This window comes from Eulemur rufifrons, chromosome 18 (genome assembly GCF_041146395.1).
Source record: "Eulemur rufifrons isolate Redbay chromosome 18, OSU_ERuf_1, whole genome shotgun sequence".
NCBI lineage: Eukaryota > Metazoa > Chordata > Mammalia > Primates > Lemuridae > Eulemur > Eulemur rufifrons.
In genome coordinates this window covers 439137-456303 of record NC_091000.1, presented here as the reverse complement: position 1 = coordinate 456303, position 17167 = coordinate 439137, and the positions used below count along the sequence as shown (strand labels likewise).

At 50.5% G+C, this 17167-nt stretch overlaps 1 protein-coding gene across 1 annotated transcript; it reads right to left on the bottom strand.

Annotated features, from left to right (window-relative positions):
* Nucleotides 1-6379: 6379 nt before the first annotated feature.
* On the bottom strand, nucleotides 6380-8071 carry TRIM75 (tripartite motif containing 75). The gene has a single exon (XM_069493666.1). The coding sequence runs from the start codon at nucleotides 8069-8071 to the stop codon at nucleotides 6380-6382; it is 1692 nt and encodes a 563-aa protein (XP_069349767.1).
* Nucleotides 8072-17167: the final 9096 nt, after the last annotated feature.

Sequence of the window (17167 nt, the reverse complement as noted above, 5' to 3'; positions counted from 1 at the left end):
CAACCTTCCTGTATATATTAAAGGTAGTCCTCAGTGTGCGTTTGTTAGAAACCTGCCCTAGTTTGTCTTGGGATCTTTTGCCATTTGCTATTTAAACCCTGCAGGCTGGGCTCTCCCTCCTGCAGCACCCAGAGCCCCGCGGGGCTGCCGCTCACCATGCTAGGGCCCCCAGGGGCTGGGGTGAACGTGAATATACCCGGGCTTCTGCCATGGCCCTTTATCTTCTTCCGGGAATTCAATCCAAAGCCTTATTTGAGTCAAGAAAATTCTTTCTCCTTTTTTATTTTCCCCGAATTTCCTCAGCTCAGCACTACTGACTTCTGGGTTGAATGGTTCTGTGCGTCGGGGTCTGTCCTGTGCCTGGCAGGATGTTGGCAGCATCCCGGTTGCTAAGGTGCCCATAGCGCCCCCCACTGTGACAACCAGAAATGTCTCCCCACCCATATGCACTGCACTTAATTTTACTTAACACTTGATATTTAGTTGAGAGCAGATTATGTGCCAGAGGGTGTTTCAGGTGCTGTGCTTACAGGGGTCAATAGACAGGAAAGGTTCCTGTGCTCATGAAATCTACATTTTAATGGTGGTGGGTGGGGGTGGGGTGGGGTGGAGGGAGGATGGCGGGAGCCCAATAGGCCAATAAGCCAGCTGTTGGGTTTGGTAAGTGCAGTTATTCTTCCCTCTAAATTGGACCCTATGGGACACTCTTACGTTAATACAGCTTATACCTTCTGTAACCATTCAGAAAATCAAATGGCAAATGGAATGAATTCATGTCCTCCTTTCCCCATCCTTTTTACAGAAAAAGCTAGAAAGGCACGTCCTTTAGCAAGTCTGTCCATTTCAGATAATTTAGTGGTCTCACTGCCTGATCAGAAGTGCTTTTATAAATCTTGAATACAAAATTCTCATCCAATAGGCATTTGTTTTTTGTTTTGTTTTTTTTTTTTTAGACAGGGTCCCACTCTGTCACCCAAGCTGGAGTGCAGTGGCGTCGTCATAGCTCACTGCAGCCTCCAACTCCTGGGCTCAAGCATCCTCCTGCCTCAGCCTCCTGAGTGGCTGGGACTACAGACGTGTGCCACCACACCTGGCTAATTTTTCTATTTTTTGAAGAGATAGTGCTGGCTCTTGCTCAAGCTGGGATAGGCTCTTGAATTCTTGAGGAAACAAACTGTGAATATTTGACAATCACAAACTTAAAATCTCAAAACATTCCCTAGGTTTCCTAAGGAAAAGTTTTTGTTTCATTTGTAAACCAAGGAAGCCTGTCTCTATTTTTTTTCTTCCCTCCTCTCTATCCAGTCTAGCTTTTCACCTTGTTACTCTGCTGAAAATGTTCTTGTCAAGGTTACCTATAACCTCCTTCCATATTGTTTAAATAGGGCCCTGGAAACTCTGCTCCCCGAGTCCTCACCCCACCTGCCCCACCCCCAGATCCTGTTTCTCTGCGGCAGTCACATTGTGGCTTGTGGGTTGCCGAGCACACTCGCACCTCAGGACCTTTGCACGTGCTGTTCCCACTGCCTGGAAGGACCAACTCCCTGTATCCTGTATCCCTTTCAAGCCTTCGTTCAACTGCCCCTTTCTCAGTGAGCCGCGCCCTGACCACGGTTCCCAGCTGCAGCCCTCCCCACACTCAGCCTTCCATCTCCCTGTTCTTGTTTTCTGTTGTGCTTGCCCTTCCCACACTGTGGTAGTTCCCTGTTAGCCATGGTTTGGCTTTCAATTACCTGGAGTCAACTGTGGACCAAAAGTATTAAATGGAAAATTCTAGAAATAAGCAATTCATAAGTTTAAAATTGCATTCCGTTCTGAGTAGCACGATGAAATCTCGAGCCTTCCCACACTGTCCACCCTGGACGTGAATGGTCCCTCTGTCCGGCGTACCCCCCACTGCTGGTGGTCCCCGCCCCATGGTCACTGAGCGGCCCTTTGGGTTCTCAGATCGACTTTCTCAGCTTCGCGGCGCTTGTGTTCCAGCGACCCCTATTTCACTCAGTAATGGCCCCAGGCACAACGGCAGTGTGCTGGTGATTCATACACACCACAGAGAAGCTGTGAAATGCGTGCTTTAAGTGGAAAGGCCACAGTTCTTGACTTAAGGAAAGAAAAAAAATGCTATGCTGAGGTTGCTAAGAACCTAGAGCACAATAACATATTTTGTGAGAGAGAGAGAGAGGCAGAGACCACATTCCGTAACTTTTATCACAGTATATTGTTATATTTTTCTATTTTATTATTATTGTTATTAGTAACTCTTACTGTGCCTAATATGTACGTATAGGAAAAAAACATAGTGTACGTAGAGTTCCTTACTATATGAGGGTTCAGGCGTCCACTGGGGGTTTGGAACGAATCCTTGCCCATCATGGGGGCTACTGTGTGTAATCTACCTACTGACCTTGTCTCTCTCCCCTGACTAGGATGCAGGCTCCGTCTTTGCTCGTTACTGTAGCCCCGTACCCGGAACAGTGCCTGGCACAAGGGTGCACTCAAACATTTGTTCATGAATTAATGTAACTAACTTCAGTGATTTCACCGCTGAATCTCGTAGAAAAGTGGCTCTCGCATAAGCTCAAAGGTCGTCTGTGTCCTCCAGCCCTAACCTGGGCTCAGTTTTCACTGCCTCTTTAGGAAATCCTGAACTGAGAGATTATTTTAAAGGTCTCTTTTAGAAGTTCACCTCTAGGACACAATAAAAAATAACAATATCAGAAAGAGTTAAAAGACTGATAGTTTTTATAAGACAAAAAGAGGTAAGACTGATACTTTTTATAACCAGTGGTATTTACTATGATCCTGAAGTGCTCATCAATACACTTGGGTAAAGGGGAAGATTTAATACTATGTGTATGGGACGGTTTTATATCTAGAAAAGTTAAGAATTAACTGTTAAACTATTAGAAAGCAAGAGTGGCAAACTAAAACATCCAGGTCAGGCCGGGCGCGGTGGCTCACGCCTGTTATCCTAGCACTCTGGGAGGCCGAGGTGGGCGGATCGTTTGAGCTCAGGAGTTCGAGACCAGCCTGAGCAAGAGCGAGACCCCATCTCTACTAAAAATAGAAAGAAATTATATGGACAGCTAAAAAATATATAGAGAAAAAATTAGCTGGGCATGGTGATGCATGCCTGTAGTCCCAGCTACTCGGTAGGCTGAGACAGAAGGATCGCTTGAGCTCAGGAGTTTGAGGTTGCTGTGAGCTAGGCTGACGCCACGGCACTCACTCTAGCCTGGGCAACAGAGTGAGACTCTGTCTCAAAAAAAAAAAAAAAAAAAACATCCAGGTCAGCAGCTTTCTTACCATCAAGAACGAGTTTTAAATACAGTGGGAAAAGGTACCATTGATGATCATGTACAAAAACGTATTCAGGAATATTTTTTAGCCTTTTAGAGCTCTGCTATTGTTAATAATCCGATCCCGTATTAATAAATCTTGAAGATGTTTCTGTGATTCTAGGGGAACTAGAATATGTTCGGACAGAAAGTTTAGGTGGGACACAATGGGTCACACCTGTGATCCCCACAATTTGGGAGGCTGCGGTGGGAGAATGGCTTGAGTTCAAGACCAGCCTGGACAACACAGGGAGACCCCATCTCTATGAAAAACGAAAAATTTAAAAATAAATAGAAATTTCAAATTGGGGGAAATATAAGTTGGTCAATAAAAGTTAAATTCTGCATATCACCCTCGATAATCATATCAATTTCAGATATAGCAAAGATTTAAAAGTTTAAAAATGAGACAGGCGCGGTGGCTCACGCCTGTCATCCCAGCACTGTGGGAGGCCGAGGCGGGAGGATCGCTCGAGGTCAGGAGTTCGAGACCAGCCTGAGCAAGAGCGAGACCCCGTCTCTACTAAAATAGAAAGAATTAGCCGAGCGGGTGACGGAGGGGAGGCGGGAAACAGCGGAGCGGGTCGAGGTTCCGCGATGGCGGGGAGCTCCGGGCCGGCTGTGCGCGCTGCTCCCGCGCGAGGCGAAGCCGACGGGGCGACCGGCGCGGCAGGAGCGCTGCGGGCCCCCGGGCGGCGTTCCGGGCCCACGGCGTGTCCGGGTGCGGGGCCGGCAGGCGAGGCGGGCGCGGGAGAGACGCGGCGGGGACGCTGGTGGCGCCGCGCGGGGAGCTCCGCCCCGGCCCTGCGTGGCCCGGGCGCGAACTGCGTGTGTCCCGGGTGCCGACCCCGCAGCCGACCCCCACGCGGTGTTTCCGCCGTGCCGGCGCCGGAGCACGGTCGCGGTTCACCTCCCGGGAGCGAGACGGGGAACGGAGCGGGGGCGGAGAATCGTCCCCGTCGCCCAACAACTTTGCCCCGCGACAACTCTATCCGACCGTCCTGTAACGGGCCACCATGGAGGGCAGTCAGGGAAAGTGGTCGGGACCACGGGCCGCGGGGCCGCGCTGCCCGGACTCGGGTCCCCACGCCGCGACTCACTGCGGCCTTGGGGCCCTCGTGGAAGCTGCCTGGGCCTCGGCTCGGCATTCAGTGCCCCCGTCACCCGGCCCCATCCCCCCGGAAAGCTCCAGATTCTCGCCCTGCGTGGGCTAGACGTTCCCGATCGTTCCTGCCGACCTTTCTCCCCGGCTGCTTTGCTGTTTCTTTGGGTTCTGACCACGGGAGGCGCATCCTGGGGAGTAAGGAGCTGTGGGTCTCGTCCTGCCGCTGCCGCGCAAACGCGCCCTGGACAAGAGACGTTTTGTTCACGGGACAGAAATTCATCGTCAGGGTTACGACGCCGGGGGACGGCTACGGCTCGGCCCCCACGGAGCTGGCGCGGTGGCGAGCGGGGCGGCACGGCCGCAGCCCGGTCTGGAGCCCCGTGGAGCTGAGCCCCGTCCCGAGGCAGCGACCTGGGGGCGCGGGGCGCTCCGTGGCACCGGGCGCGGACCAGTTTGCTGTGGCAGAGCCCCCGAGGGGAGGTGGCTTGGCATTGCTGGTGCAGAAAATGAGGGTGACCACACTGGCCCAGGTGGGCGGGGTCGGAGGACAAAAGGCTTTCTATGTTGTCCTGAGATGTTGACATTTACCCTGTAAGCAGTGGAAAGGCTGAAGACTTTTAAGTGAACACTGATTGGTGTGTTGGATCGTTTTGGCCACAGCGTGGAGGACGGGTTAGAAAGGGGCCAGAGCTGAGGTGTCGCACCAGTGAAGACCAGTCAGGTGTGGCGCGGTGGCTCACGCCTGTCACCCCAACACTCTGGGAGGCCAGATGAGAGGGTCGCTTGAGTCAGGAGTTCCAGACCAGCCTGAGCAAGAGTGAGACCCCGTCGCTACTAAAAATAGAAAGAAATCATCTGGCCAACTAAAATATATATAGAAAAACTTAGCCGGGCATGGTGGCACATGCCTGTCGTCCCAGCTGCTCGGGAGGCTGAGGCAGGAGGATCGCTTGAGCCCAGCAGTTTGAGGTTGCTGTGAGCGAGGCTGACGCCACGGCACTCACTCTAGCCTGGGCAACAAAGCGAGACTCTGTCCCAAAAAAAAAAAGCAAAACTTGTCAGAGATAGTTATAGGTGGCTTCATAGTTAACAATGGTCTCAGTTGCTTTTCAATTTAAAGTGATTATTTGAATCCTGTTATTCAAGGCTAAAACACCTAGCTCTCTTATTCTTGAATTCAATTTAGAATAGTTTTAGCATTTAGAGTGGTGTAAAAAGTTCTAAGCTACTGCATACATTTTATGATTTGGATCACTGGGTTTTTTTTAAGCGCCATTAAATATTCTAATACTTTTAGTTTTGTAATTTAGATTGTGAAAGGAATAATGGATGCTAAGTATCACATCTGTTTATTGGGAAGGGAACTTTGTTATGAACAACCAGGAATCTTTTATATTGGAGCACAGGTTTTTAAAAAACCATAATTTAAAAACCATTTACCCTTGAAGAGTAAAATGTGAGTGTTTACCAGGGACATTTCTAAGAATAGAATAACTTAGGCTGGGTGTGCTGGCTCACGCCTGTATTCCTAGTACTCTGGGAGGCCCAGGCGGGCAGATCTCTTGAGCTCAGGAGTTTGAGATCAGCCTTAGCAAGAGGGAGACCGTGTGTCTACTAAAAATAGAAAAAATTAGCTGAGCATGGTGGCGCACACCTGTAGTCCCAGCTACTCGGGAGGCTGATGGAGGATTGCTCGAGCCCAGGAGTCTGAGGTTGCAGTGAGCTGTGATGACGCCACTGCACTCTAGCCGGGGTGACAGAGCGAGACTCAGTCTCAAAAACAAAACAAAACAAAACAAATTTCTGCTTGGAAATGTTGAAACGGTGAAAGAAAAAATTGGAGGGATTAGATTTACAGATTTATTAATACACTGTCATAGGCACCTTCCATTAAAAACAACAACAACTAGTAAAATGGTTCAGCCTCGGGGGACTTTCATTCACAATCTGCTCCTGTACAAACCCTGAGAGGCTTTGAATCAGGCCCTACCCGGAAGTAAGGCCGAAGAGGTCCACTGAAGCTGTCACTGAACGTACAGATGCGAGATTTCTCCGCCATGTCATAGAACGAGATCTCACCCAGCTCGTAGTCCAGGAAGACGCCAATGACTCTGTCCTTCACGTCTAGCAGAGGGGCTGGGGCAGCTCCGGGGGCGTCGTAGCCGCTGTCCTGCAGCCGGAGGGCCCAGCACCCCTGCCAGGGCGATGGCGGCCTCCTGGCCTTTGTGGGCAGAGAGTCCTTGCACACCCCAAGGGCCCATTCGGACTTGTCTCCCACCTCCACTTCCCAGAAGTGCCTGCCAGAGTGAAAATACGGAAAACCGAGGACAACTGGTCTGCCTATAAATCTTCTTGGAAGAGCACGCACCTTCTGTTTTCTCTTTGTAAATCTCACGCATTTTTTATCCTCAGAGACCATCAGGTTAGGGTGTGCCGTTTCAGGGTCTAGCATCACATCTACTCTGAATCTCCTTACGATTCTCTGAAGGGCCGAGTACTGGGGAGGAAAACTGCAGCCTTCTCTCCTTAAATGAATTGAGAAGATGGATGGGCTAGCCTCATTTTCAGACCTGTAGAAAACTTTAATTTGTGATAGCATTTCCACTTCAGACAGCCCACTGAGCTCTACGACCCTACGTAGTTGACTTTTGAGTGTGGAAAGGTAGTTTGAAAATGCTGCTATGTTGGCGCTGAGTTTCTGTTCGACTTCCTTCTCTTCCTCATCTAACCTGGCGAGCACTGCGTGTTCCTCGCGGTCTAAAAACTGGTTCAGCTGCTCAAATTCAGAGGCTAATTCTTGCCTCTGGTTTTCCACCTTCTCTCTCAGTTCTAAGGGTTTTTTGCTTTGAGTGCTTATTAATCTTTGAAGGTCTGCCAGTCGCTTCTTCAGGGCCTCCACGTAACCGCGGAGCCTCTTCCTGTGATGAGAGGCAGCCTCCTCCACGGGCCTCACGTGGTGGCCCTGGTGCTCCGGGGCCTGCGTGCACAGGGGACACAGCGTCTCCAGGTCCTCCTCACAGAAGGCACTCAGGCCCTGGCTGTGCTTGTCGCACAGGGCCGTCTCTTCCTGCCCCTTTTTGTTGCCCCTGGGGCCGTGCAGCAGCCTGGCGATTTCCACCATCCTGCCCAGCTGGCCGTTGCTGCGGAAGTGACCCTCCTCGCAGCGGTGGCGGCAGACGGGACAAGGGAAGCTGTCCTGCAGGTCCGCCCAGGACTGCTGCACGCAGGAGCGGCAGAAGTTGTGCCCGCACTCGATGGTGACCGGGTCCCTCAGGTAGTCCAGACAGATGGGGCACTTGGCTTCCGCTTGGAGCCCTGCCACGGCTGCGGCCACCGCGGCCATCGCGCCCGCGTGGAGGTGGCGCTGGGTGCGCTGTCCTCGGGCGCCCGCGGCTCTCACGTCCTCCCTGGAGACGGCGATCTCGCTGGGGTCCCCCTGCTTTCTCCCGGGGGTGGCAGCTCTGCAGTCCTGGGTCCTCGGCCCGTAATTCCGGCTGCCGCGGGGCGGCCACCTGCCTGCCGCCCTGGCTGCTCGGCGGCCACGGGTGGGAAGATACTTCTTTCCCTTAAAACAGCAAACCAGACAAAGTCCTGCGTTTATTCCAGGAGGTCCTGCCCTCTGCCGCATCCCGGTTACCCGCGGGTTGCCCTCCCCTCCCCCGCTCTTCCCCTCCCATCGTCCCGGGCTTCTTTTCTCCTGCGCTCTGGCCACCCACCCGCCTGGCACCAGGACCCCCGCATGCCGCCACCTGCCACCTGCCGGTCCCCGCAGCCGGGCCCTGGGAGTGGCAGGGGCTCTGAGGCATGTCTGCCCCGTCACTGTCTCCCTAACTTGGAGAAGTTTACTTCACGTCCTGAATTCTTGCCATCAGGTAAATAAGGATAATAATCTCCCTTTAAACTTTGGTTTTGTGAGACTATAGAGGAACTTAAGGAAAGCCCTCCTCAGTTTGGGGCCTTAAAATAAGCTATGTCTTTTCTTTCTTTCTTTTTTTTGACACAGAGTCTGACTCTGTTGCCTGGGCTAGAGCGCCCTGGCATCAGCCTCGCTCACAGCAACCTCAGACTCCTGGGCTCAAGCGATCCTCCTGCCTCAGCCTCCCGAGTAGCTGGGACTACAGGCATGCACCACCATGCCCGGCTAATGTTTTTCTATATACTTTTAGCTGTCCAGCTAATTTCTTTCTATTTTTAATAGAGATGGGGTCTCGCTCTTGCTCAGGCTGGTCTCAAACTCCTGAGCTCAAACAATCCGCCCACCTCGGCCTCCCAGGGTGCTTGGATTACAGGCATGAGCCACCGCACCTGGCCAATTTCTGATGGCTCAGAATTCACATTTTCCGAATTTAGTTTGCTTTTTTCAGCCTTGCTCCTCTACATAGCTGAATATGCCACAGAAGACCAATCTATTTGTGAAAAGAAACTCAGGAGGTAACATTTAGAACATAGGAGCTGAATATAAATGGGTCAGGGCGCAGGGCGCGGTGGCTCATGGCTATAATCTCAGCACTTTGGGAGGCCAAGGTGGGAGGATTGCTTGAGGCCAGGAGTTTGAGGGCAGCCTGGACAACATGGCCAAACCCTGTCTTTACAAAATATTTAAAAATTAGCTGGGTGTGGTGGTTCGTGCCTGTAGTCCTAACTTCTCTGGAGGCTAAATAAAGCAGGAGGTTTGCTTAAGCCCAGAAGTTTGAGGCTGCAGTGAGCTATGATTGTGCTACTACATTTCAGCCTGGGCGACAGAGTGAGACCCTTCTCAAAAATAAATAAATTAGGTCTCCCCACTCCCTGGTGTCCAAAATTCTCTTCACCCCACCAAAAAATAAACATAATAAAAAATAAATAAATAAATAACTTGGAAATTATTTTCGGCATTTACTATTAAAATATCCTTATCTCTAAACAAATACCTACAAGATAGGAAAGTAAAATAAAGAGACAAAAACTGAACATACTGCCAATGGAGATAAAGGGGTATAGAAGAAACAGTTATGGGAAGGCACAGACTTTGTTAATGATCTAAGAATTACAAACTGAAAAATTAGTTTCCTCTTTTATGCCTATCCACAATACCTTGTTTTGGGTGCTAAAGAGGGAGACATGTGAAGTCGATACCTTTTTTTAAAGAAAGCAATAATGAAATAGCCATTAAAAATTGAAAAGTCTTTGATTTGCCCTTGTAATTCCACAATACTAATCCTATAAAAACACATGTAACTTGAGCAAATATTTAAAAATATGCACAGAGATGTTCTCTTCAGCCCTAGTTTGAACTTCAAAAAAGTGGAAACAGCCTGAGCAACACAGCAAGACCTTGTCTCTACAAAAAAACTTAGTTAGCCCAGCGTGGTGGCGCACCTGTAGTCTCAGCTACCCCGGAGGCTGACGCAGGAGGGTTGTGGGAGCCCAGGAGTTCCCGGTTGTCCTGAGCTATGATGAGGCCACTGCACTGCAGCCTGGGGGACAGAGTGAGACCCCGACTCTAAAGCAAACACACAAAACACAACAAAAGCAACGATTTATGGGGCACAGTGCTTGTGTATTCCTTTGGCCCCAGTGGGTCTCCACGCCATGACCTGAAGCCTCTGCAAAGCCTGGTCCTGCCACCAGTTTCCTTCCTCAGCCGTCTCCGCTCCTCTCAGATCTCCCACTCGCTGTGCCCTCATCATCCGACTGCAAGGTTCAGTTTCAGATACTTCTCCTTTGGTTTTTTGTTTGTTTGTTTGTTTGTTTTGTTTTGTTTTGGAGACAGAGTCTCCCTCTGTCACCCCGGGCTAGAGTGCCGTGGCGTCAGCCTAGCTCACAGCAACCTCAGACTCCTGGGCTCAAGCGATCCTCCTGCCTCAGCCTCCTGAGTAGCTGGGACTACAGGCCTGCGCCACTGTGCCTGGCTACGTTTTCTATTTTTAGTAGAGACGGGGGTCTCACTCTTGCTCAGGCTGGTCTCGAACTCCTGAGCTCTATCAATCCTCCCGCCTCGGCCTCCCAGAGTGCTGGGATCACAGGCGTCAGCCACCGCGCCTGGCCTCTCCTTTGTAAAATGTAATTATCTTTGAGGTCCACGGCTGTCTTCCTCACTAACTACCAAAGCGGCAGGACTGTATCCTCCTTCTTACAGCTGGGTCCCTAAGGAGCGTGCCCAGGGCCCGGGACCTAACGGGCAGTCCCTACACACCGTTAAGCCCCTGGTGCTGCCTTACAAACTGCCTGGCTTTGGGTCAGCTCCCCTGAGCACGCTCACTGCTCAGCTAGGCAAGATGAAACCCGTGAAGGGCCTGAGGACCAGGGACATTAGAGCCCCTATCAGGGCTCCGGTCCTTCCCCTCTGCCCACCTCCTCACCAAGCTGTGCCCTCACTGCCACATTCTGCCACATTCTGCCATGTGATGCCAAACAGGGCTACTGGTCACCTCCTCTCCTGACTCCTTGGGACAGGGTGGGGTCTAGCTTTATGTATTTTTAGCAAGCATGGAGGTGACTTAGGACAAGACTACTAGAGAAACCAGGAACCATAATAAATAAACAGCCTATGTTTTAAAATAAGCTGATGCTGAGTTTGGGTTCCCTGGCGAGGTGCACGGGAGGCCCCAGGCCTCATTGTGCCCCGGCCTCCCGCACCCCCAGGGTCCTGCCCCCCGCATACCTGGAGCAGGGGTTGTCTGCAGCCACCGCGGTCCTTGGTGCAGGCAGCCACACGCTGGGCCCTGGCTGTGGGGAAGGCGGCTCCACCTGGGAGTGGGAGGGGCGGGGAAGGGGGGAAGGTCGTCTCCTGTAAGTACTCAGGTGTCCTTGGCCTTCACCTGAGAACTTCGGATTTTTTTTTTTTTTTTTTTTAACAATGGAGAAGGGCAGGTTCTGCAGTAACTTGCATTTTTTAGATGAGCGAACTGAGGAACAGAAAAGTTGAAAAAGAGGAAAGGAGGTTGTAAGGTTTTTTGGATTGGCTGGCACCAGAGAAAGAAGGAGAGCAGAGTTGAAAGGGATAAGTAAAGAGGCTTTATTGGAGCCCTCCCGAGTGAGGGTAGCGGGTCCCAAGAGAGGGGGGCCCGGGCGAGGTTCCCAGGTCCTGGAGGAGAGAGAGAGAGATCCGAGAAGTCACCCCGCCCAGAAGTCTGAGTGGGTTTACATATGTTTTTTTAGGGCCAGGGGTGGGGGTTTCTTTGGCGAAAGATTTATGGCGGGGAGAGCAAGGGATTTTCCGTTGCAGTTTTAGGGCAGGTGTGGAGAAATAGGAGGGGCTGGTGGCATGGGTGGACTCCAGGAGCCGTGAGGGACTCCAGGAGCACCATCCAGGTGTGGTTATCCTTTTAGCTCAGCTGGGCCTTGTTCTCAGCAGGTCTGTGGGCTTTTTCTTTTTTTCCATTAGGGAGGGGAGGGTTGCCGGCCCCCAGCCTTACAGAGATTCCCGCCTGGTGGGAGGCCCTCCCTGCGGGACGAGCGAGCCCTGTGCGCTGAGCACTGGCCCTCACATGCGCCGAGTTCACAAGGATATGTCTGAAAAATAATCTGCCATTTCTGTCTGCTATATATAAAAAATAATTCTAAAGTGATTTTTATTCTTTTTTATTTATCTTTTTAGAGACAGCCTCTGTCCCTCACGCTGGAGTGCAGTGATGAGGTCGTAGCTCACTATAATCTGAACGCCTGGTCCAGGCTCGGACTCGGGCTTGGCCTCCCAAAGTGCTGGGATTACAGGCCTGAGCCACCGACCCAACCCTAAAGTGACATTTAAGTCGGAATATTGATAACACTGGATGTTGGTTGCAGAAAGATTAATTATCCTATTCTCTCTACTTTGTATAAGTTTTAAAATTTCCATAATAACATTTTAGAAAGAGCTGGGACTACAGGCCCACACCACGGCACCCAGCTAATTTTGCTTTTGGTTTTTGTAGAGATGGGGCCTGGCTGTGTTGTTCACGCTGGTCTCAAAGCCTGGCTCCAAGCTATCCTCCGTAAGTGTCGGGATTACAGGAGTGAGCCTCTGCGCCTGTCCCCTTCTTAGCGCCATTTAGGACACCTTTAAAATCATGGTTCCAAACTTTTCTCCAGCCTGGCTTCTTTTTGCAACGCAGCCGTCTCTGCCTGAGGCCCTGCTCGCAGGCCTGGAGGCATCTCCTCCCGCAGGGATCTTGGCTGCTCCTCAGCTCTCAGGGCCGGGACCCTGCCCTCCCCCAGTCTTCCCCGTCAGTCAGCGGAACGCCCTTCCTTTATATCGAAGGCACAAAGCCAGGAGGCACCTCTGGTTTCCTTCCTTCTTTTTCTTTTCTTTTCTTTTTTTTTTTTTTTTTGGAGACAGGGTCTTCCTCTGTCGTCCTGGGTAGACTGCAGTGGTGTCATCAAAGCTCACTGCAGCCTCCCACTTCTGGTCTCGAGGGATCCTCTTGCCGCAGTCTCCCAAGTCGTTGGGACCACAGTGTGTGCCAACCACGCCTGGCTAATTTTTAATTTTTTTGTAGAGATGGGTCTTGCTGTGCTGCCCAGGCTGGTCTCAAACTCCTGGCCTCAAGCAAGCCTCCCGTCTTCCACCTCAATCTCTCATGGCTGTGTCACTGCAAGTCCTGGTGCCCTCCCCCCACCTGTGTCCCTGGCTTCTGATACACCCTCCCTGGGACACCTGGGGACCCCTCCCCTGGGCTTCCTGTCTCCGGCCTACCCCCCTCACCCCCCACCGCTCAGAATCACAGTGTTGCCATGTGGGACGTCACTTTGGGGAGTGTGTCTGGCTTCACGTGGTTCCTGTGAAGGCAGAAGACACAGGAGAACAGATCCGCAGGAAGCAACGAGTCCCGAGGGGCAGCCAGGGGAGGGCAGCAGGCAGAGGCTGGTCAGGGCCCTGCCCTGAGGGGCCCAGACAACTGTAGAGCTGCAGAGAGTGGCCGGAGCAGCTTCAGTGGAGCGGTCGGGCTGCAGCCAGGATGCCTCTGCTGGAAGATACGACACGGAAACACTGATAATAATTCTTTTTCTTTTTTTTTTGAGATAGGGTCTCGCTGTGTCACCCTGGGTAGAGTGCTGTGGCGTCAGCCTAGCTCACAGCAACCTCAAACTCCTGGGCTCAAGTGATCCTCCTGCCTCAGCCTCCCGAGTGGCTGGGACTACAGGCATGTGCCACCATGCCCGGCTAATTTTTCTCTTTTTAGTAAAGACGGGATCTTGCTCTTGCTCAGGCTAGTCTTGAACTCTGACCTCAAGCAATCCTCCCGCCTTGACCTCCCAGAGTGCTGTTGCCCTACTAATTATAATTCTTAAAAGTCAGTAGCCCAGAGCATGAAATCAAAGTGTACGAATAGATGTTTGGGATAATTTGCATCTCTGAGGGTGGGTAATCCCTTCTCAATTCTGCCCCCTCCCTGCCAGGGCTGATTCCATCAGTCTTGGCCCCACCCAAGGTTAAAGGAAATAATCAAAGCTGCGGGGATTATTTCCCCTGATGGGGTTTCAATGACAAACTGGGCGAGGCTTCTGTTTTCAGTTTTCTCTAAACTATAATAATGTTTTAATATAGTATATTTTAAAATTGTAATATTTTCTGGGAAAAGAACAAATAAATGTAGAGGAAGGGCAAGCACTGGCCATCAGAGAACCACAGAGGGATGTATTCTGGCTGTCTGGTCACAGGGCACAGACTCCCTGGTGTCACCCACCCCAGGACTTACACCGCCATGGATGTGTGGATGATTCACAGACCTACTAACATTTTTCCCTGATTCTCAATGATTTCAGTCATGCTCTGCCATTTGTGAGCTCATCAGCCCATGACAAATAATTTATAACTTAAGTCTTGTTTTTCTAATCTGTAATATGAGGACATGTGTAAATACATGATCACTTTTATCCCAAGAATTACTTACTAGTATTTACAAAACAATACATGAATATGTAGGTCTTGTTTGGATCCTGAATTAAACAAACCAACCCTGAAAAATAGAAACTACTAGACTGCCTGGGAATTTTGAAAACAGAAGGGATATTTGATGACAAGCAAATTGCATTTAATTTTTAAGAGTGATTATGGTATTACTGCTCTTTTAAAAAAGACTCCTTGTCCTTTATATGTTGCAATACCTGCCAGGTGTGGGGACCAGATGTCGGGGCCTGTTCCCTGGTTCTGGGTCCCCGGTACTGAAGATTGGCTGCTGGTACCGAGTCGGTGGAGCACGTGAGCAGACCCAGCAGACGCGAGCAGGCACGTGCCAAAGTTCATGAAAGCCCAGCACATTCCAGAGAAGGAATGGGCCAACCCCACCCCTAGCGCTGAGTTTGACAAGATTTTCCCCTTTATGCTGATTCCCTAATTTTATGTTAAGTGAGGGGTGGGACATCCATGGTTTTTCTTGGAAAAAGGTGGAGAATTCCTGGAATGGCGAATCCTCCCCTTGTCTATCCTTGTAAGGCAATTTCCGGGGGTTGCCATGGTATTGGTAGACTGTCATGGCGCTGGTGGGTGTGATTTTTTACTCTGTTAATGACGGTAGCTCGGGCCGGGCATGGTGGCTCACGCCTGTAATCCTAGCACTCTGGGAGGCCGAGGCGGGTGGATCGCTTGAGCTCAGGAGTTCAAGACCAGCCTGAGCAAGAGCGAGACCCCGTCTCTACTAAAAATAGAAAGAAATTATATGGACAACTAAAATATATATATACAAAAAATTAGCCGGGCATGGTGGCGCATGCCTGTAGTCCCAGCTACTCGGGAGGCTGAGGCAGTAGGATCGCTTGAGCTCAGGAGTTTGAGGTTGCTGTGAGCTAGGCTGACGCCACGGCACTCACTCTAGCCCGGGCAACAGAGTGAGACTCTGTCTCAAAAAAAAAAAAAAAAAAAAAAAAAAAAAAAATGACGGTAGCTCATTTAGAGACTCTGTCACCTTACTTGTACACATGCTCCAAAGACCCTCATTGTGGCCTTGGTCCTATCTCCACTTTGTGGCCTTTCTACGTCTTTCTGGTTGGTCCTCGGAGACCCCTTTGTTCCCCTATTGTGGACTAAGCATCTCCTGGCGGCATCTGTTTCTCAGTGGAAACCCCCTAGACAAAGCGTCACCCTCGTCCTTGTCCCAACCTAACACACCTTTGGATGAAATGACATGATGTCTTCAAATGATACGATTAGCTTCCAAATAGAGCAAGTGAAGGAGGTCGGGACCAACTGGGCAGATGGAGCCAGACCGGCCACACGTTGATGGCTGTTGAAAATGACTGATCCCTCCGTGGGATCTTTGTTACTCTTTTCACTTGCGCAGATATGTTTGAAATTTCTCATGATTCGAAAAAGGCAAGTCCAGGAAAAAATAAGAATACATAGAAAATGCTTCAGAAATACACAGAAATGGTCTGGAATTACTATCTGTATCATTGTTACACGAACATCATAGTGTGAAAGTACCTAAACACACAAAATACGAAATCATAATTCCATCGCCCCCACAGGGCCTGCCCTCTGTATCCACGGTTCCGCATCTGTGGGTCCCACCAACCAAGGATGGGCCGTTCTCCATCTCCACAGGGGACCCGTGGGTGGGAGGACGACGGGGTCTAAGGACTCGGTCTCCGTAAGGGTCCCAGAACCAATCCCTGGAGGATACTCAGGGATAACTGCAATCACATTCCGAAGTGTGCATATCGAGACATTTTTTTCTACGTGGTGAGAATGGCAAAAACCCTCTGAAGGAACACTGCATTCAAACCCCTGCACTGGAGACTTGGCCAAACTGTCACATGGCTTCTAGCAGCCAAAGACCTTGTCCCTGGGACCACCCAGCCCCGTTTGGCATTTCTGTCTGAAAAAGCTCAAGACTATCATAAAAGGTCAGGGTTTGTTCCTGCCAACATCTGACCATAGGCCTCGGGCCCCGCGTCTTAGAGCATGTACTTAAGATAGTTTACAATCATACCTCCTTGTAAATGTATCTATGTATCCCCTACAACCCAGGAGTATAGGAGAAGGAAGTGCCTTTTCAAGAACCTGAAAGCCATTCCTTTGAAACGTAATTGTCAGGAAGGACCAGGCCTCCGTCTCCCAGGCTCTGTGGGAGGAGAGAACCCCGACTTCCATCGCTGGCTGCCCCCAGACACAGGTGGCCTCATCGCCTGCACACTGACCCACCACCTGCGACTTGTCACTTCCCAGATTCACATGAGCCCCCAGCTCATTGTCCCTCTAGGCTCCCTCATTTTGCCTCTAAAACGCCCGGTCACCTCTGTGCAAATTGGAATCATACTCTGCTTTCCCTACTGTCAGCAGGTACTGAATAACGTGTTTTCACACCTTAGCTCATGACTGGAGGTGTTTATCTTTGACAGTGGTGACGTCTGTATTTAGAATAGCATGATTGGCTATTATATTGCACATATTTGTTCCTCTAATATACTGAATAACGTGTTTTCACACCTTAGCTCATGACTGGAGGTGTTTATCTTTGACAGTGGTGACGTCTGTATTTAGAATAGCATGATTGGCTATTATATTGCACATATTTGTCCCTCTAATTTGTTCTTTTCTATTCTACAATCTTTATTTTTGTGAAATGGATTTATCTTAATGTTATAAAAGCCAATGCAAGGCCGGGTGCGGTGGCTCACGCCTGTAACCCTAGCACTCTGGGAGGCTGAGGTGGGCAGATTGTTTGAGCTCAGGAGTTCGAGACCACCCTGAGCAAGAGCGAGACCCCATTGTTATAGCCTAAGATGCGAGAAATGACCACCTAAAGACCGAATTGAGCCAAAT